Here is a 22,493-nt window from a genome sequence, read left to right on the forward strand (position 1 = left end):
GGACCCCAAAAGAGTCAGATTTAAATTGAGCTGAGTTGAATGTGGGCTTGACAGGGATCACTAAGACTGTTGCAGATGTAGAACAAATATGCCTGAGATGACCAGCAGCAAAGGACCTGGGTGATTTGGTCTAAAATGCTCTGAGACCTATCAGACGCAGAGAGAGCAGGTACAGGGGAAAAGACAAACTGGCCCCCACCAGGATGGGGGGTGATGATGAGGGCTGTGGCCGCTGAGGCAGCAGAAAGGCCTGTAACGTCATACATGTCGACACTGACTGTGGTGGGTTCTAGTGAATGGAATAATGTGACCACATTTTTGATGCGGGAGAGGGGAATACCTTTCCCTTTCAGAAATCATTGGAGGCCGGCGACGTTCCAATCTCTGATGCCGGACTCCATTTGTGGACGTGGATACGACCAAATCAATAAGCTGGTAGCAATGCAAGCGCTCCATGGGGGGTTGTCAGGCTGGAGGGTTGTGGGTTGTAGACTGGCAGGAAGGAGGTTGCTGATAATAAGAGGTTGGTTGGCTATTACATTGGTGTATGTGGTTTTTGGCCCTCGCTGATGGAGGAGTGGAGGCTTAAGATCTACCGGGAGTTGGAAAGAACTCGTAGGGAGACCTTGAGCCTGACTGTTGTGTCATGGCTGCAGGATAATCGGTTTTGAACAGACTGTAAGTTTAGATGGTTTAGTTTAGATAATGCGATTAGGTATGAATCCCGGTCTCTCTGTCACCAAGAAATCTAAGACAAAAAGGTCAGGATGGGTTGGCCAGGTATTAAAAAGCTTGACAGGTGATGAGAGTGTGTGGTGTGTGAGGACCATACCTACCACCCAGCATATGCATACATCCCAGAGTAGAAGGCTAGTGGCATACCAGACAGCTTCACATTGCTCAGCTCAAAGGCATCCTCAAAGTTCTTGGTCTCTCCTACAAACACAAAAATGCACGCGCACACACACACACACACACACACACACACACACACACACACACATTTCTATTCATTGGGATTTTAAAGCACCATAATTGCTCCTAAATGAAGAGGGATTGTTGCAGCAATTGAATGATTTGTGCAAAATAGTTCTTACACCAGCAGTGGGCATAGCATAACAATAACAATAGTAACCATAAAAGTAGTTTCAACAATAAAACAGATGAATGCAGCAGTACTCTGCCTTATTAGCTTGGAGAAGTAGATTATTCTGTACAACAAAGGTACTTAAGGCAGATTTAATCACTGTCATTGTAATCAGTGTTCTGTTGTATATAGGAGCTCACATTTATGGACAAAAACTGCTCATACAAACATATAAAACAATCTAATAGGACAATCACTTCACACTAAAATGTTGAGAGCCATGACTTGTTTGTAATGAGCACCCTGTGAAGACATGCAGAGGTGAATACACTGCCCCCCTATTTGTGGTAATGTGTTTAAATGAACATGTATTTAAAACAATAACATACAAGACATATGATTACAGAAATTAACATTATTCCCTATCAGTTTTGTGAATGCAGTTTTATTAGATAGTGTTAAAAATAGTTAAGTGTATCTGAAGTGAAATTAAACTCTATCAGGGGTACAGTTTTTGATAACTCATACTCTCAAATTAATAATTCATACACACTAGTTAAAGCAATATTAAATAGCAAACATATACAGTTTATTCATCAGTTGGTTTAAATAGCTGCATGTTGCTATGCCAAGGACCCGTGTTCCCAACAGGGGACTGATCCACGTAGAATCATGTATGAGCATAAAATCAAAATAAACACTAATAAACTGCCAAAAACAGAGGCAGAAGCCTGGTCATCTGTGCTGGAAAGAGATGAAATACAGATTTGAAATGAACTACTTTTCACTATAATCCTTTCTATGATGGAGGGTCATAGGATGAATACAGATGCTGTAGTCATCAAGATCTGTTAATGTTATTGGCTTTAGCTGCAGTTCAAGAAATGTGTATGATAATTAACTGAAGTCATTTTGAGTAATACTATATATGATATGTAATAGCAATTCCAGTAGAGGTAGACATTCACCAGAATTGCATGTGTACTAGTACTTTATACACACACACACATATGCAGATTTAAAAGTGAGGTCCATTGCTGAAAATGGTGTCCGTGCGCTGTGATGTAGGGCCTCTTCTAACACCAGCAGTGAGGACATTGGGAAATGCCTGAGCTGTTGCTTGCTGTGAGCAGCTGTGTATCACGGACTGCAAGGCTTCAAGGTTATATTTTTAGTATGTGTTGTTGTTGTTGTTTGAGACAAAGGAAGCTACGTTAATTTTTACAGCTGAAAATGCTGTTTGGAGTCTGAGAATGTCCCTGAACAACAGTAACAAGGTTGAAACATTAACGCGTAACTTATTACTATACTACGTATATAAATCTTGCAGAGAGATTTCGCAAAGCCGCAGTGATGATTTTCGTACCTAGCGGAGCTTGCAGAGCTGTAGAGACGCGCTGCGCACCTCCATAAAGATGTGACTATGCGCCAGACACCGCTAACATTTGATTGGACAGTTACTTACATCTGTTGCAACAACAACAACCTAATTACTTCTAGGTACAGCAATCACATAAATCAAAGACTGTCTAACAAAGGATTGAAAACCGCAGGTGCAAATCTAAGAGAAATGACATGCTATGTGCAAACCACTGCAGTACTATGTATGCCTGCACTGTGGCTCAGAGGAAGCGTGGGTCGTCTTCAAAGGCTGTGCCTACAGTGTATGTGCGGGGTATGAATGAGGTAGTTAGTCCAAATGGGCAGGTGGCACCTTGCAAGTTGCACCCTGCCATCAATGTATAAATGGGTGTGAATGGGTGAACGATCAATGTAGTGTGAAAGTGCTTTGAGTGGTCAGAAGACTAGAACTAGGTAGACTCCATTTACCATTTGCAACCGCAGGATCCACATTAGTCATAACACCTCATTTCCACTGCATGGTTCGGTTCGGCTCGGCTCGGCTCGACTCAACTCAACTCATTTTTTGTACCAGGTCCTATTCCCTATTTACTTTTCCACTGCGGATAGTACCATTTAGGTTGAGTGAGGAAAAACAACTGAGGTTGCTATTGACGTTAGCATAGCTATTTAAAAATGGCAGGTTTGTATAGAATGTTCCGTGTCGCAAATGTGACAAGTCTCTCTGAATAATCAGTGGTCGGCAGTGATTTGACTCCACCTTCTAGTATCGGTGGAGTATACCACCGACATAGTGCCAAAAATTACGAGGTATTATCCATAACTTTTGCTTACTCTAACTCTTTTTTGCTTTTGGAAAACCAAAAAAGAGTGAGTCGAGTTGAGTACAGCCGGTATATATCTTGGAGTATATGGGCTCTAGAATAACACTAATAGATTCTAATAGAGGTGGTGTTGATGATGATGATAAGGATGATGGTACTGACAGTGGTGAAGATGAAGGTGTCTTACCCTTAAAGAGAAGGTACATTCCAGGTGCTATGATGATGCTGATGGCCAGCAGCTTGCTGATGGTGAGGATGATTTGAATCCTTGCTGTCCATGTCACGCTCATACTGTTCAGGTACATAACAGAAGCTACAGGGACAGAGAAAGACACACACATTTATGGCCAGTGACAACATTCAGTGCCAATGCAATGCAAGTAGTGTGTCTTTCGATAAGCAAATCAGAGAGTTAGGTCAGTTAAGGTGATGAATGGGCATGGGGCAGGTTTGGCTTAAATGTGTAGACTTAAGTTTGTGTCTTAACACAGTTTAACAGTTATTGTTTGCATCTTTTTAACTGTAAATCTAATATTTGCCTCAATTTAACCAAGTGGTTTAGTTGCCTAACCTTAGACCCATAGATCGTGAAGCAAATAGAACTTTTGAAAACCTAAAGACCTGATCAAACCACAACCAGTACTTTGGTCCATATGGTATTGTCTTTCTTGTGTTGAGTTGTCTTGTTTCTTGTGCCTACACTTGCACTGAAATAGTATGGACATGGCATTGACTGGGGCGACTGTGGTAGTGCAGGGTCGTCCTTCAATCAGAGGATTGGCGGTTCAATCCCCGGCTCTGCTTGTCGCATGTCGATGTGTGTTTGGGCAAGACACTTAACCAAAAGTTGCTCCCGTAGCTGTGCCTACGGTGTGTGAATGTAGTATAAATGTTAGATAGTCCTGATGGGCAGGTGGCATACATCAGTGTATGAATGAGTGTGAATGAATGAATAATGACATGTAGTGTTAAAGAGCTTTGGGTGGTCGGAAGACTAGAAAGACAAGTACAGTCCATTAACCATTTTTCCGTTGATCCAATCAACAATTCTATTGGATTCTGAGAAAGGAGCTGAGAAAATGTGACAATAAAGAAAATAAATGTATCCATGCACTGGATTAAAGCTACCAAAACCAGTGGATTTGTCATTGTATAATGTATAATCTCTTTTGAAAATTTCTGGAATCAAAGATTTTGTATAATCGTTGTGATTTCTGTAACTTATTTGCAACTAATTCTGTTTTTGATAATGTGACAAAGTCAGAATACTCATTCTTATCCTGCATCTGGCCAAACTATAGGAGTGTGCACATATAAACCTATGCCATATGACACTGATACATACATCATGATTCAGCCAATTCAAAATTAAAAACACATGCATGAATGTGGCTTTATTATGCTAGAAATTACCATGGGAAGATTTGATTTTGAGGCAGCAATGTTAGGCACTTTTTTCGCTGAGCTATCCAACAACAGCAAATTTCACTCTAGGTTGTATTTTACTTAACAGCGGCGGTACTGTCTACGTATTGATTTAATGCACAGGTTACCTAAGAAAAGATAGTCCTGGGTTTGTTTTCATGTGGACAGCTGACATCATCCTCTCTGTCCTCTAGTGGCAGAATGTAACTAAGTTAATTTACTCAAGTACAGTACAATTCTGAGATACATTTGTGTTGTTATAGAATGAACTACCAAACTATATATTTAATAGTTCAAATAAGTCCCAACTCAACCACATACAATAGCAAAATGCTAAAGTGTCAGTAACAAAATAAAGAAATAAAATACATTTGAATTAGTGTGGCTGTATGTGTTTGATGGTTGTAATGAGTGAATGCATTTTCTTGTTGTGATCTTGTGTGTATATCATTTGTTGTCAGCTCTCTTTTGCAATAGAAATCTTGATCTTGCCAAGAGATCATAACACTCATGGGGGTCACTACTTTTCATACTATGTACTTTTTTAAATAAAATAAGATGAAATAAAACGGTTTTAATCTGTAGGGAAATTGCAGAAAACAGAGACAGAGAGCAGCTGCTGCTGGCTGCCGCTCATTTATCGCTGGAATTCGAATTGTATGAAGTATAACTTTGAATGCAAGACTTTTTACTTGTGGAATTTTTTTTCTAAGATCATTTTTTTCAGCATTTCTGCTTTATGTGATAGAGAAATGCTGGAGAGAGAGAGAGGGGTTGACTTGCAGGAAAGGGCCCTGGTCCACATCAGCCAGCACTAAGCCTTAATGGTTCGAGCTCCACCCAGTGAGCTACCCTTGATGGAGTATTTTTTACATTGTAGCATTGCTACTGTTAATTAAGTAAAGGACCTCAGTATCTCTTCCACCACTGTCTTCCTCCTCCTTTAATAAAGACGAGCACATTTCCTGTCATTTACAGATAGGATTCAACGGGTCAAAAGGATAATATCCTGATATATTGTCACACCGATGTATTAATGGTATACATACTTATGCCGATGGCGGTGGCCAGTTTGACAGCCATAGGGGGGATAGCACAGGGCATGAACAGAGGCTCCAGGATGTACCGACCAAAGGTCAGAGAGATGACTGCAATTGCTGCAGGCCTGGAAGAAACATACACACACAGTGATGGACGAAGAACATTAGTCAATAATCTTAGCACATGGTTTTGGTTGTACAGCCCCCAACTTCAGTGAGAAACCTCTGATAAATCCAAAGTTCTCCGTTAGAGACTAGCTGGTAAACATAGTGGAGCATCTACAGAGCTGGGATGTTTTTTTCTCAGGATTTGGTAGCGACCAAATGCAGAGCTAAAAGATAGAGAATATTGGACTTATATTCATTAGGTGGACACACAAGGACTTCAAATGTATTTATTTATTCATTCCGTTATTTAAAACCAGATAAGTCAATTAAGAACCAGTTCACATTTCCAATGACGACCTGGCCAAAAAGGCAGCAACAGGTGGCAAGTCGATACAAGACAAAATAAAACATAGATACATCTCAAACAATGTCATACAAAAAATGAATAATAATGTTGCAGTCTGCAGACATATTATGCAAATATATAATGTCATCTATAGGTCGGTGCTGACTGTCTGTCAGCTTGATTCGCAGTTCTATTGTTGTAGCTTTCATGTACACACGTGTGTAATGTAAATAGAAAGTATAATGTTAATATCTTTCCCATACACTTTGCAGTGTTTAATCAAACATTTCAATTGTACACGTGTACAATGTACATGCATATAGGAAATACTTGACTTGACCGAGTTGCGCTATCCATGATACTGAAAGAGGGATTTAATTCTGGGATGTTAAATAAGCATTTAACCTTTGGTTTTGTTGAGTATGATCACATTCCGTTTGTGTCCACATGATGAGAGAAGGCAAGAGAGTAAAAAAATCATGCTACTTGAAGGATTACATTTTTTTAAATTCAAATATACCTGCAAATGCAAGTTCCCAAGATGTTTTATTAAAGTTCACAAGTTCACTTTACGAGCTGAAAGAAGCAGCCTAACAGGCTTCATTGTCTATGAAGGCCCACTGTGGTTTCAAAAACACGTACATCTGCATGGCTGAGTTTTACTAATCACGCACAGACTAACTGTGTAAATAATCAGACACCCATGTGTACGTGCATCTTGTCCTCTATGATCTTTTCTAACCCCATGGTATGTGTGTGTGTGTGTGTGTGTGTGTAGGTGTATAGGTGTGTGTGTGTGTGTGTGTGTGTGTGTGTGTGTGTGTGTGTGTGTGTGTGTGTGTGTAATATCCAATGGGCAGCTACAGACTTGGCTTCAATAAGAATCAAATAAGGTTGGCTGGTCCCATAGGCTCATCTTATGGCTCATCAGTGTTCCCCTCATTTCCCACAGCAGCCACTGAGCTGCTAAAGCCATGGACATCTCTCTTTGTCTCCCTCATTCTTGTTTTCCTTCTCTGCCTCTGTCTCTGTTCATTTCCCATGGCTTCCATCGAGTCCCACTAGCCCGAGGCCAGCATAAAATTGGACAGCTCAGGATAGCCACTGGACTGTTTAAACTATTCGCCTTGGCTGTGTACATAGACAGCTGCACACAGAGCCTTTTCTCACCTCACCAGTCTGAACTAAACTCAGTAGCTCACCTCACGAGGTCGCAGTCAGATAGGGCTTTTATTTGCCTGGTGTGCTGGGCTCTGTCACCCAACACAGTCTAATAGAAATTCTGAAACAGATTATATGCTAGAGAAACACATAATGTTCCATCATGTGTGTAAATGGCTTGAATTAGACTGAAACTCTCTCTCCCTGAAGGCTTGTAAGGTAGCTCTGAAAAGGTTGTAGCTTTCTCCGTCATTGAGAACGGCAGCTGTAGTCAACTTGGGTTCACAGCACTTACAATGGGTTTCAATGGCAACCAAAAATATACCACATGCCTAAATGTATCAAATGACACCATAATCCACTTCACTGTTGCTGAAATGTATGTTGCAAATGATCACCAATTAATAACCACTATTTTCAGCAATGGTTCGGAGCTATGAGGAGGCCACAGTGTGAAAAAGAACTTCTGTTATCTGCTCTGGTGTAGAGAAAGTGTGTTTGGAACACATCTGGAAAGGAATTATGCTGCAGGTTTTGAGAAGTGTTTTGAAACGTATGTACTCAATTAAGGCCATTAGAATCCATTATAAGTGCCGCAAATCCCAACTGTGTCTAGCTGTTGTTCATGAATCTGTTATTCAAACTTCCTGATGTACCTTTTGAAACTTAAATAATACATTCTTTGTGGAGTATTCCTACAACCAGTGTTAGGCTGTGTTCACACCAAACGCGAAGCACATTTTTGCGTGCCAAGATTACAATGCAAAGGCGGTAATGGACGCTTGTTGCATGAGAAATGGATGTAGCCGTAGGCGTTCCACGAGAGATCTACGATACCTACGGACCAAACTATGTGTATAAATGTATGTGTGTAACCCATATGGTACAAACAATAACAAGCTGCCGTATTTACGCCTAGATGACATTATTTTGAGTGTTGATGGAGCAGCTACAATGTTAGCATAGACTAGCATCAATCGATCCAAACTCCCTTCAGAAAACAAGCATTTTGAAAGTTGTTTGCTTGTCGTCTTGGGGTAGGCACCTAACAAAGCATGAATTTAGACTTTTTACAAATTGGCATCAATATGTAGTTATTTTGGCATCCTTTTTATCCGTTTATTGCAATTAAATCAAAGTATAAGTGTCTAGTCAGATCAGAAAGTGGCACAGTAAAATACATCTGAATTTTTCCTATGCTTTTTTAACAATCCGTCATCTGATAAAAACATCACGTACAGAGACCTTGCACACTGAGTCTGATCGATTTTAGTATTCTATTTGTTGCAGAATTTACAATGAAAACAAAACTGAATTAATAAGGTAGGTGCAATGGATAGTGGTATTCCCAAATGGGGCGAGTGAATGAATGACATTAGCAGGAAGCTTTTGTTTAGTTGCCAAGAGATTACTTCTTTCTTTAGGACATCCTTTGTTTTCTGACCATTCAACACAATTTTGGGCAGAGAATTCAGATTTGATCTGCAAAGGCCTTCAGTTTTGCACGTGAAGGACAGCCTCTAGTTATGAAAGGAGTGAAGCAGGAGGCAGGTATGCATGTAGTATGAAGAGCAACAAAGTAAGCGTACACAGGACTTTCACCCAGGAGACTGGTGTTTATGTTCCGTGTGAAACGAAAGGTCAACGTTGACTTATTTTGAATTACATATGTAACTTGTGTAACAAACTTAAGTTTTACCTATGTAAGTTAAAAAACATACACAGGATTTACACCCACAAGACAAAACAAAAAGTCACGGCTAACTTATTTTAACTTGCATGCAAGCTTGTGTAACTTACAAAAACAAATGTAGTTTTTATTAAAACAAACCATGATATTTTCCTAAACCTGACCATGTAGTTTTGTTCAAATTCACAACGGTAACCACAATGAGGTGTATCGGACAACCCTGCACATTAGAAAGATTACGCTAAAGTGTGTTAACATTGACGCCAAGGGGTCCCGGCCAAGCATCCGTATGTGACGAGTTGGGAAGAGAACATGTTGATTTGATCCATTGTTAGTATAAAACATATTTATTGATGCACTTTTAAAGTTAGGCTAAGGAGGAAGACATTACCTTATAGCTATGAGATCAGCCCATAGTCTTATGAACGCCATCTGAGGTCCAAAGGCTTCCATTATATATGTGTAGTGTCCACCACTCTTCTTAATACAAGTCCCCAGTTCAGCGTAGCACAGGGCTCCTGCAGTGACAGAGGTGACTGATTAGCTCTGGCTCTGAAGCAAGAAGGTTGGCACACAACAGTCCTATGGCTGTTTAACTGTGTCAGCCACATCTATAGAAATTTACAGTCCCTCCCTGGCCCCCACAATCACCCAGATATATGACTGTGGGAGCCTTTCGGGATGTCAACCCGTAACTTAAGAGAAACAGATTTAGGTGGACAAATTTGAATTACCAGTTCAGGGAATACAAATTAAAGGAAGCTGAAAAGGGGTTAAGGAAGGGTATTTAGGGATAATGTGCTCGGACTTTTCATTACTGTGCAAAAACTGAAAGATTTAGGGACACTGCAACGATATATGCTAGAATACACAGCTGTGCACAGCAATACTTCAGCACTGCGTCCTGCAGCACCAGTATTTCAACCCTAACTCCACAAAATTACTTTTATATTGTTCTATAATATTTTCCCAATTACACTGTGGGGACAAACCTAATTGCTGCTTGTCTTGTGTTTTATTGATTGTCAAAAGGAGTAGGTTAAGGTGGATGGAGGCTGTAGAAAGACACCACAGATTAGTTCAGACCAGATCAGTGAAGTCAGTCAGTGTAGTTACAAATATTAAGTTAAAAACATGACCTCCTGCTCGGTGGAACATATTTATATGTTTTTTTTGAAAAATGATCCATTCCCCCTTTTTTAAATATTTTTACAAAAGCTGTACACCAGCGGTAATCAACTACATTTATACAAGGGCCAGAATTTTCCAAGCAGACACTGTCAACTCACAGTAACCCCTGCACTTGTATGCCTGATTTGCAATGAAGCAATTGCTATTGCAAAAGAATACAGTTTTGGTCATCATTGATGACTATACACGCACAACCAGCAAAGCAAGCACCGCTTTGTGAGTGAGGAAGGCCTGACTCTTGCATCACATTGTGTAGGCTACTCGGATTTATAACGTAAATCATTCCTAATAAAGTTATATACACATTAACTGTTTTAGGGGCGGAATCAATACAAGAAAGTGGACTTCTGTTTATTTAGTTATTTAATCTGTGTACAGACAGTTAACATATTTTGTAACTTTTACCTCCACCAGCACTTTTCCCATTTAATGTTGCTACTCTCGAAGTAGAAAAGACATGTTTTTCATCTACTGATCCACCTGTGAACCAACTCACCGAAGAGGGACAGCACACCGCAGGCAATCCACACTATGAGTGACATTCCTATACTGCCTGAGTGCTTCAGGATGCCTTTTGGAGAGATGAAGAGCCCGGCTCCGATGATGGTGCCGATGATGATGGATATCCCTCGGAGCAGGGTCACCTTTTTCCCCAGTCCCACCTTCCTGTCGTCCTGGTCCTGCTTTTTCCCGCCGGGATCTGGCTGGCTCTCATTTTTGGAAACTTTGTGTCCACTTGCTGCGACTTTTCCATCTTTTTGAGTAGAATCTGACCTTTTGGTCATTTTTTTTAACACTTCCTAACACTGAAAACCACACACAGTCTGTCTGGAATAGAGTCAAGGTGTATTTCACCTGGGATCTGTCCCTCTGGTGTAGCCTGGATCCACTCAGCCTGTGTGACTGGAGCAGGCAAAGTTACAAAATACACTCTCTCTCTCTCTCTCTGTCTCTCTCTCTCTCTCTCTCTCTCTCTCTCTCTCTCTCTCTCTCTCTCTCTCTCTCTCTCTCTCTGTCTCCCTGACTCCCGGTCTCACTCACTGATAAACCTCTGAAAAGCTTCGGAGGCTTGCTCTTCCCCTTTTTGACTTCAAACTGTTTTCCTCTTGTACCTCTTTCTCGATAAGTATGGTCTGTGTCTGTTTTTTTGTAGTCCCTTCCTTCCTCTCTGTTACTGTCAAGTCTCACAATAAACCCATCTGTTGCTCAAGGGGGCGGGGTTTTGTCTACGTAATCATGACTCAACAAACAGGGTTTCACTCCTATTAACTGATTTCTCACAGATTACTTTGCATTGTGTTGGGGTGTGGCGTGACATGTTAGAAGCAACATAATCTGTGCAGGTGGCAAACCCTCTGGACTTGATTTACTTGGAACGTGAAAGAGATCCACTCCAGCAACACACACATCACACCAGTTCAATACTTTAAGTACTGCCCTTAGTCACATGTTAACATGTGTATCGGCTGGCTAGCAGCCAATGACAGACCCAGCCTTCTTTATGAGTTTATTCAGTCCTTCTGGATAAGGTGCGGTGTTCCTCTTTCTAAAATCCACCACAATCTCCTTTGTTTTGGCCACACTCTGCTCCAAGTGGTTTTCCCCACACCACTGAACATAGTGGTCCACCTGCGTCTATACTCCTCCCCCATGGCCACCTTCCACCCCCCCCCCCCCACATTGGCAGTGTCAACAGTACATTTCTGAAGGTGACACAATTCAGGGTTGTATTTAAAGTCTCATGTGTAGATGTTAAACAGGAAGAGGGATGATACAGTTCCCTGTGGGGGGGGGGGGGGGGAGCCTCACAAACTGCAGTCTGCCAGTCAGGTGTGGCTGATACACAAACTGCAGGAAATGGGCCCACCACTGGTCTGAGGTATGCTAGGACGAGACTTTTATGATGTGACAGGTTAGTGCTATTGGCCTGCAGTCATTTAGTTCTGTGGGACGTCCCTTTTCAGGCACTGATGATGTTTTCCACAGCACAGGGACTTTCTTGAGGTACAGGTTCATGTTGAAAAGGTGCTGGACTACTACACATGAATGGTCAACTCACACCAACAGCACCCGGGGTCTGATGCCATCCGGTCCAGCAGCCTTACCCATGTGAAATCTCTCCAGCTGTCCTCACCTTGACGGCTATGATGTAGAGTCCAGCCTGAGAGGTGGGGGATGTGGCAGTGGCAGCAGTGGGTGTCAGTGGAGTGGTGAGGGGGGTGGACGGGAAGAGTCTGCTATAAGTTTCAGTGGGGGAGGTGTAAACAAGTTCTGAAGCCTCCTCTGATGGTGTCGACATTAGCATGTCGCTATCACGTGGGGGCTGCTAGAGGTGGTCCCCTGACCTCATGCCTTCTTCTATTCATTGAGTAGGGCAGTGGTGGCTGGTCAATAGAGGGCACTAAGGTGCCGCCCCCTCCTTGAGCCACACAACATTAAATAAATAAAAAACAATAATAAATTATACAAATTGTCAATATTTATGTTAATGAAATATGGAATGCACCCAGTAATATGTGTAAAATATGATATCTGCGCAAAATGTATGCTTTTCCTCCACGTCCTCTCTGCCTGTCTGCATGTCTCAGCAGCTTTGGAAAAATCGCCCGCTTCTGTGAAGCAGTTTAGCCAATCAGCATCCTCAAATACATTCAGCATTGGGCAACATTTGTATCGCCCTTAAGCTGCGTGTCCTCGTCAGGAGTAGTCTCTACAGGCGAGCGTGAGCACTTCTCCTCCAAGACCCATTTGAGAGGAGAACTTCGGCAGAGAAACTGCAGTTGACAGAGCTGATCCCAGATCAACCTGACCTCACCAGACAGCAGACTAGCGGGAAAGAGAAGCAGTACATGCAAAGCTTCGTACACCAGGTTTGGCTAGCTGGATGCAGTCATGCTAATGACTTATTTAGCTTTTTAAAACAACGGGGACAGATCCAGCATGGACAGATTTGGGAGTGAGGGATGAGAACGTGAGGAAACATGAGAACACCAGGGCACACATGGAGAACTCTGTCAAGCAGCCATATTAGGCAAAGTGAACATCTTTTCTTGGACATAGTTGTCCTCAGTCTCATTTGATTAACTTGATCATGGAGGCATCAACATTTAATTGAGATGGTAAATTAACAGTAAAAACCTATCATAGCTTAATTTAACACCATTATTCCTAATTGCACTTCATGTTTACAACTCCTGATCTTTGCCTCCCTATTGGTTTCCCCAACAAACAAGGTCCATAGGGGCATCTCAATAAATAAACATGTTCTATTATATTTAGTGCTGGGTAACGACTACAATTTTTAATCGCGATTAATCGCATAGTTATGCGCAAAGTTCAATAATTAATTAAAAAGTAGTGTACTGCGCACTTTTATTTTAAAAGTACTGCTATATGAACAAAAGTGCAATAACATTTGGTTTGCAAACACTTTAAACAAATAAGGTGCTTTTTAACAGCACTATTCCTTTTACACAGTAACAGTTATATTTCTTGCACTATCTGTGCTCAGTGTGCTGACTTTATTTGAAATGTTCCACTGCTGTGCAACATGAACAAAATGTTTTGTGCACGTTTCAGCAAAATTACTGTCTTCTGTTTTCATTACAGTCAGAGCATGTGAATGCAGCTCCCACTGTTCATCAATACAATGCACTGTAACTGAGGTGATTATGGTTACCCAGCAATGTCCAGTTGTAACGCCGTCGTTTTTGTAGTCCTCTCCTTTTCATACAACTCGTGTATTCTTCTTGTGACGGTGCGTCTTAAGGGAGACTCATTCGTTGCGATCCGAAGAATGTTCCTCAGACATAATAGGACAACTCATACCAAAACGGTCGGTGGAACAGAATAATCAAATTGTCTATTGCCCAGCGAGGTTTGAACAGCAGTGCTAGCTGGTGTTGAACATTAACTCTGTAAAATTTTACAAACGTACATGGTGTAGACCATAATGCTGCTGTACAATTATCTCCCAAAGCAACTCCCTTCAGTGCAGCCCCACCTACAAGTCCAGGGCAGTTGGGTTGGGATGCCAAATCGGCCATTCTACCTGTGACAGAAAATCAGCTGAATCAAGTCTAGAGTCCATGGCATTCCTGGCCAATGTGGAGCAACCAACAAAATGATGTAATGACCACGGCCTCTAGAGGACTTGAGGAATAAGAGCAAGAGGGGGTAAAGCATATGTTAAGCCTATTGGCCATTCCTGTGACATAACATCTACTCCCAAACTGGACCCGTGACCAATGAATGAGTAAAATTCTAGGCAATGGGTAATTTTTATGGATGAGAAACAACCATAAACAACCTGGGCTATATATTGAACCCAAATTTGAGTCATTAATATCTTGGTGTAGCCACCACTGTTTCCTACACTCGGGACTGCTCTCAGGGAGCTCTTGTGATTACATTCTACCCTGGTTGCTTAGATGGTAAAAAGCGGTGGTGCTGTCTGTTCTCACCAGCACAGGCTTGTGACGTATGAATGGCAAAAGAACCCTGAGAGTCAGATGAACGGCCATCAGTTAGAGCACATTTATATATTCTGATAAACAAAGGGGTTCCCACAGAATCTCACTGTCCTACCCACCACGCCGGCTCCCCAGCCCCTCAGAGATGGATCTGTTGTGATCACTGATCTTTTGTAAGGAAGGTTCCCTAGTGGGGTTTCTCAGAGAAGGAAGACCCTCTCCCTCCAGGGGAACAGGGCCCCATATGCAAGTCTGTGTCACAAGCAGGCTCATCTTCCTGTCCTTTTTTGGATGGCGATGAAAGGCGTTGAACAATTCGAAATGGGACACAAGCCAGCACCTTCTCTCAAAACTTGGCCTTGGACAGCAAAGCAAAGAAAATGTCTGTGTTCTGAATGTGGAAATATGCATCTCTTAAATCAAGTGATGTAATCAACTCTCCAGGGGTGGGTAGTATTGACAGACATTTACTCACGTTGCATGTAATAGTTGTACCTTTTCCGAGTAAATAGTACTTGTCAAATTAGTTACTTTTAACTTTTACTTGAGTAGATTTTTATAGAAAATTAAATGCATTTGGATGCATTCATCACGTTAGTTATTCATTTTTTGAATTCATATTTTGTTAAGATGTAGGTGGTCAGCTCGCCCCTTCAGCACTGACACAGTGCTTTAGAGGTCTGGCTATGAGGCTAGCAGGTATGTTGGCCTCTGTTGACCCACTGCAGCCATGCCTCCACATGACTATCTGTTCTCTCTGCTGAAGCAGCAGTGGCAGAGGATGAAAGCTGTACGGCTGGAGTTTTCCACACATTTGTAGACACAACAAGTGACTGCCCCCAACGTTATGGACTTCAAATAGAACTAGCAGCAGCCAATATTGCCAATTCTACACAGCCACCCACATTTTCAGAGGCTCAAAAGTAATTGAAAAATTGTCTGACAAACGGTTTCATGGCCAGATGTGGCCTATTCTGTCACTATTTCATGACAAATGATGCCGTTGGTAGTTGGTCCTTGGAACTCTCATGCGGACCAAAAAGGTGTCAATGCAAGTGAAGGAGGCTTTTATTAGGTTTAAAGAATTGGTGTACCTTGGTGAAGAAAAACCCCTTCATAACATCTACTGAAGTCAAGAACACTCTGGAGGAGGTAGGCGTTCCATTGTTAAAGTCTACAATCAAGTGACGCCTTCATGAATTTAAATACAGAAGGTTTACAACAAGGTGCAAACCACTGGTGACACTGAAGAACAGGAAGGCCTCATTAGACTTTAACAGAAAACATCTGAAACAGACTGACCAGTTTCAGAAAAAGATTCTTTGGACAGATGAAACCAAGATGAACTTGTACCAGAATGACTGGAAGAGAAAAGTGTGGAGAACGAAAGGAACGGCTCATGATCCAAAGCATACCACGTTATCTGTTTAACATGGTGGAGGCAGTATGACATGGGCATGTATGGCTGCCAATGGAACTGGGTCACTGGTTTTCATTGATGATGTCACAGCTGATAGAAGTAGCAGGATGAATTCTGAGGTGTTTAAGGCTAAACTATCTGCTCAGATTCAGCCTAATGCAACAAAACTGATTGGATGGCGCCTCACAGTGCAGATGAATTATGACCTAAAACATACTGTGAAAACAACCCAAGAGCTTCTTATGGCAAAGGAATGGAATATTCTTCAATGGCCAAGTCAGTCACCTGATATCAACCCAAGTGAGTATGTTTTTTTACTTTCTGAAGATGAAACTGAAGCAGAAAGACCCACAAACAGGCAGCAGCTGAAGGAGGCTGCAGTAAAAGGTCTGGCAAAGCATCTCAAGGGAGGAAACTCACCGTTTAGTGATGTTTATGGTGCCAGACTTCAGGCAATCAGTGACTGCAAAGGATTTTTCTCCAAGTATTACAAATAATGATTGTATTCACAATTATGTTAGTTTGTCCAATTACTTTTGAGCCTCTGAAAATGAGTATGACTGTACAAATGGCTGTAATTCCTAAAAGCATTTTTTTATCCATTGAATTAAAGCTGGAAGTCTACACTTCAACCACATATTGACTGATTTGTTTCAAATCCATTGGGGTTGTGTAAAGAGGCAACATTTGAAAAATAGTGCCACAGTCCAAATACTTAAGGCCCTGACTGTAAGTATGTGTATAGGCATGAGTATATGTACATAAGTATGTGTGTGCAAGACCATAAGTCCAGTGTGTGGGCATCTGCATGAATGTGTATGTGTGGGTGTACGTGTGTGCATATGAAGATATAGTTAGGAGTGTATACAAATGCCTGTATGTTAATATTATTGTATGCAATGCAGGGTTAAATAGAACACCTAACTTACACCCAGTTATCCACACAATAACATACTGTTGTATCTCTTTTTGTGCTAAATGTTGTCAAATGGTTTCTTTTTTTTTTCTTGTTTTGTTTCTTCTTCTCTTCTGAGCGACTGTGGCTCAGTGGTAGAGTGGGTCGCCCTTCAATTAGAGGATCAGCATGTAGCGCAAAGGGAGAAAGAAACACAATCCACAGAATATCCCTTTTCCACCCTGGCAGGAAAGTGAGGAGATAAATGAGACACACCTGTGAGCTGGGGGTGGGGAAGAAATCAACTGACAGGAGCTGTATGGAGGAGAACAGAGAGAGGAGTGAGAGTGGCTAAAGGAGGAGATAATTGAAGTATTATTTAGTTTCTGGACATCTATGCTCAAAAAACAAAAAAGTTGATGTAGACAAAACTAAACGGAGCAGCAAGCGATTCAAGAACAGGCTGGAATTCCTGAACTTTATTGGACAACAAGACCTTACTGGAAGTGTGCTGATCCTGGGAGCAGGATGTTTGCAAAGAATCTTGTTCAGCTACAGCTTGGACCTGCTTAGATGCAACTGTGAATAAGACTGGAATCTGTTATCTCATTACTTGTGCACCCAGATCAGACTGGTTTCCTAAAAGGTAGGCAGTCCATAGAAAACACTATTATAACACTTTATTTATATAAAACATTATTCTAATCCCTGATGCAGAAAAGGTGTTTGTCAGGATAGGGTGGCCTTTTCTCTTCACCTCCCTACAATATTTTGGCTTAGGCCACTGTTTCACTAACTGGGTTAAGTATTTGGTAACCAATATGACAAGAAAAAAAAGATTAGATTACTAAAGAAAACTGTAAAATCTGGCACAAAGGCTGACACATGTAAATAAGCTGCCCAGATGACGAAGTAACGAGTGCGAAGCATGACCTATAGAGCCATTGTGGGAAATTCATTAGATTCAAAATTACAGAATCGTCCTTTAATTCATGTTAAATTACCATTTGAATTGTGGCTAGTCCTGACCACCACCCTTTCAACTGCTGTGAACAAACCTGGTAATGTTTTCCCAGGAGAATGTTGTTTTTCTGTCTATTCCCAGGTGTTTTTTAGAGGACGAAATTGGTGTGGGAATCTCAACTGACATTCCTTTTGTCATTTGTCATACTGCTGAGGTGCAAGTACATACTGGATCAGCTCCCATACCACATGACAGCCGAGGTGTAACAGATGTCAGGTGAAAACGAAGTTGCACAGTAAAATGTAAAGTACGGAAAATGCACAATATATATAATACAATAAAGTAACAGAGCAGAACCTATTACATTTAAAGAAAATAAAGTAATAAAAAAATGCACAGTATGTACAATAAAATAAAATGGTATTAAATTAATTAAGTAGGAAAGCTAAACGGTAGTGCAAAAGATCGGCAACAGCAGTGTAGCGGTGTTATAGTCATTTGAAGGAAGATTTGGCCAGAGGTGATTTATTGTAAAGTCTAATTGCAGAGGGCAGGAATGTTCTCCTGTATCTGTCCTTGTGACAGCGGAGCTGGATCAGTCTGTTGAAGAAAGTGCTCCGCTGTCCCTGCAGCAGGTGGTGGAGAGGGTGATCCGGGTTATCCAATATGGATAATAGTTTCTTCAGTGTCCTCCTCTCCACCACCTTTTCCAGATTGTCATGTTTGCAGCCAATGATGGAGACGGCCTTCTTGATCAGTTTATTGAGTCTGTTAGTGTCTCCGGCTCCAATGCTGCTCCCCCAGCAGACTACAGAGAAGTAAAGTGCACTGGCCACAACAGACTGATAGAACATCTCCAACATCTTGCTGCACACGTTGAAGGATCGAAGTTTCCACAAGAAAAAGAGTCGACTCATCCCCTTCTTGTACACAGCGTTGATGTTGGTCTTCCAGTTCAGTCTGTTGTCGACCACCATCTCTCTGGTCTTGGCCACGTTCAGAAGCAGGTGATTTCTACCGGCCCACTCCACAAAGTCATCCACTACTGCCCTGTACTCCTCCTCTCGTCCATCCCTTATACACCCGACCACTACAGAGTCATCAGAGAACTTCTGCAGATGGCATGACCCCGAGTTGTACTGGAAGTCAGTGGTGTACAAGGTGAACAGGAAGGGAGACAAAACAGTTCCATGTGGGGCTCCAGCATCACTGACCAAACTGTGGTCTGCCTGTGAGGTAGTCAGTGATCCAGGAGACGGTGGACACGTTAGCCCCCACCACCCGCAGCTTCTCACTCAGTAGCACTGGTTGGATGGTGTTAAATGCACTGGAGAAGTCAAAGAAAGTGATTCTCACAGAGCCACCGGTTCCATCCAGGTGCGACTGAGCTCGTTGTAGCAGGTAGATGTTGGCGTTGTCCACTCCCACATGAGGCTGGTATGCAAATTGCAGAGGGTCCAGTGATGATTTCACCTGCGGTCGGAGGTGGGCCAATGCCAGCCTCTCCAGCACCTTCATCACATGTGATGCGAGGGCAACTGTTCGGTAGTCATTGAGGCCAGATGGTGTCGGCTTTTTTGGTACAGAAACCAGGCCCGATGTCTTCCACAGCACCGGGACTTCCTCCTGCTTCAGGCTCAGGTTGTAGAGGTGTTGCAGGACATCAGACAGCTGGACGGCGCAGGTCTTCAGGACCCTGGGGCTGATGCCATCGGGTCCTTCAGCTTTGCCTTGGTGTAGTCTTTCCAGCTGTCTTCTAACCTGGCCAGTCGTCACAGAGAGGGGCGGTGGTCATAGTGTTGGTGGTGGAAGAGCCCATTGATGTTGAGGGCTCTGTGTCCATACAGCTCACCAGAGGGGGGAGAGGGGTGAGGCACCCAAGGTGTTCAGGAGGTGAGGTTTGTGGAGGAGACAGATGAGGGCTGTGAGCTAAACCTATTGAAGAAACGATTGTCTCCCTCCAACCTTGAAGCCAGTAATCTGCTTCATTCCCGTCCACACCTCCCTCACATTGTTCTGCTGGAGTTTGGCCTCCAGCTTCCTCCTGTAGGTGTCCTTGCACTCCCTGAGCTTCACCTTCAGGTCACGCTGGACTCTCCTTAACTCATCCCTGTCCCCAGACCTGAAAGCTGCTTTCTTCTTATTAAGAAGAGCTTTAAGGTCACTGGTGATCCATGGCTTGTTGTTGGGGAAGCAGTGTACCGTCCGGGATGGAATGGTGGTTTGTTCACAGATTTTGATGTATTCTGTGATACAGTCCGTCATGCTGTTGATGTTCTCCCCATATGGTCCACACAGCACATCCCAATCCGTTGACTCAAAGCAGTCCTGCAGGGCGTCATTAGGCTCCTGAGACCACCTCCTCATAGTCCTGGTGGTCACAGGCTGCCTCTGCACCAGAGGAACATACTTGGGTGTAAACAGGATCAGGTCTTTTTACCGCTCTGTACAACATCTCTGTCTGCCCGAACAGTCCTGAAACCGGGCACCAACGCATTGTGGGCGGGGAAATCCGCGTGCAGCCATGTCTCCGTGAAACACATGTTAAAACAAATCAAACAAACACACAGGGACCTGCTGCAACAGGCTGCCACTGGCACAGCACCATTTTGCAGTTCCCATCCCTCCAGCAATATTCAGGAAAATTGCGAAACATTGGAGTGTTTTGCAGTGGAGTGACATGTTGCAACATTCTGCACTATAAACATGTATCATACATTTCGTCAAAGTTTGTCTCCTGTAAAAAGGTGCCGTGGGTTGAATGCAAACAGCAGCGGGCATCAATATCTCTGGCATGGGTAATTACAGCTCTGAAACGAGAGCTATGACGACATCCACTCGCTCTTATCCCAAATTAGTTGACTTTACTAGAAAATTACGTGGAAACCTGTTGCCTCAAACCATTGCGTTTTTACCAATTTTTGGGGGGTTGAATATAATTTTGATTCAGTTCTGGAATTTTTTTGAATACATTTTTTTTATTCATTTTTCACTTTCATATATATATTTTTGATATTTGAGATTCAGATTTTATATTTTCAGATTCAAATCTTTTTTCTTTTTTTTGGTTTCAAATCTTTTTTTCACTTTCAGATTGTTTTTTTTCAATCTGCCTGATCTGGCATGGGGGGCGTGGCTTGGCTTGGCTCCCTAGAAGCCCTCTGAGCACAAGTGTCCAAATATCAGTTCAATCAGGAGAGACAAGTGAATGATTAGTAGTTAACATTTAGCCAGCTATGCCCTGCTTGCAATGTATAGGCTCCAGCAATGGCTAATGGTCAGCAGTGACCTGAATAGGAACAGTTTTTGGTTTACATACCAAAAACTTATTGTATAACATTAACTAGCTTCTAAACTTAATGAATCCACAAAACGTTGAGCTTAATGTATTTTTAGTATTTTTATATATTTCATAAAAAAATGAATGTGCAGTTTTTTTGGCATTGGTGTTACCTATAATGTAAACAAGATTACATTTAAAATTACGTTTAAAAAATCTTTCTTTTTCACAACAACCAAAGGCAGAGTAATGGAATAATGAAACCGAGACATTTTTTTAAATTATTTTCATTTTTTAATAAAACTGCAAACGTTTAAACAACATTGTTAGGATTTATTTGATTTGAATTTGTTTCTGCCAAACAAACAAATGAAGAATATTCAAACAAAAATTGTTAGATACTAATTGGAAAATATCAACGTATCATTGCATCACCAATCAACACACAAAAGATTGCTAGAAATTTAAAAAAATGCATCTATAATATCATGTCACTGAAAAAATATGTAACACCAGTGATGCAATATAACACCAATGGCATTGTTGACATAAAACAGTATTTTTCATGTAATTTCAATTCATGTTTCAATTTATTAAAAAAATTATGTTTTCAACTTATTTTAAAGTTGAAAACATTTGAGTGCCAAGACCAAACTGTAACCCTAGAACAAGTTGTCAATGCAAGTTAACATTACTGAACATCAGCATTGGAAATGGCTTAAAACAAGTGCTGGGCGGTATGACCAAAAATTTGTATCACGGTATTTTTTAAGATTCTGGTGTTTTCACGGTATATCACAGTATTTTTTTTCTCCCTTGAATGTGTTTTTATATAGGTTTATAGTGGCGTCCTCTACTGTCAGGAGTACATGGAATATAAAAAAAATGTAATGTCATCATGTATAAAGGCTTTGATTACTAGAGGGTTTGCTTGGCCCCACAAAATGTTACAATAAATTAAGGAATCAGAATGCATGAAACAGTTGCAGAATGTAAAAACATTTTATTGTGCAAACTGCAACGTAGTAAAAACAGAATTTAAAGTTTTACAATTTTAAGATAGTTGTATAAACACTATAAACTGACCTACACTGTTGTAAAAAAGTGGGCGACTGTACTTAGTAGCTCCACTTCCAGCTTGCTTTGGTGTTGTTTGTATAATGTTGGGATCGCAGTTTGGTATTTTAACGTCCCGGTAAGACATACCTTGAATCCAGTGTTTTAAGCA

At 41.6% G+C, this 22,493-nt stretch overlaps 1 protein-coding gene across 1 annotated transcript in view; it reads right to left on the minus strand.

Annotated features, from left to right (window-relative positions):
- slc7a11 (solute carrier family 7 member 11) overlaps positions 1-11,389 on the minus strand; it is a 29,658-nt gene extending 18,269 nt beyond the window's left edge. Inside the window, exons 1-5 of the mRNA XM_068714119.1 lie at positions 10,731-11,389; positions 9,435-9,561; positions 5,748-5,863; positions 3,461-3,586; positions 837-936 (exon numbers count right to left, since the gene is read on the minus strand). Of these exons, the coding sequence (XP_068570220.1) occupies positions 837-936; positions 3,461-3,586; positions 5,748-5,863; positions 9,435-9,561; positions 10,731-11,019 (758 nt within the window). The 5' untranslated portion in view covers positions 11,020-11,389. The remainder of the gene's footprint in view (positions 1-836; positions 937-3,460; positions 3,587-5,747; positions 5,864-9,434; positions 9,562-10,730) is intronic.
- Positions 11,390-22,493: the final 11,104 nt, after the last annotated feature.

The sequence above is a fragment of the Cebidichthys violaceus genome, unplaced genomic scaffold (genome assembly GCF_023349555.1).
Source record: "Cebidichthys violaceus isolate CVI_PGR_0920_01 unplaced genomic scaffold, fCebVio1.0.p SCAF_2, whole genome shotgun sequence".
Taxonomy (NCBI): Eukaryota; Metazoa; Chordata; class Actinopteri; order Perciformes; family Stichaeidae; genus Cebidichthys; species Cebidichthys violaceus.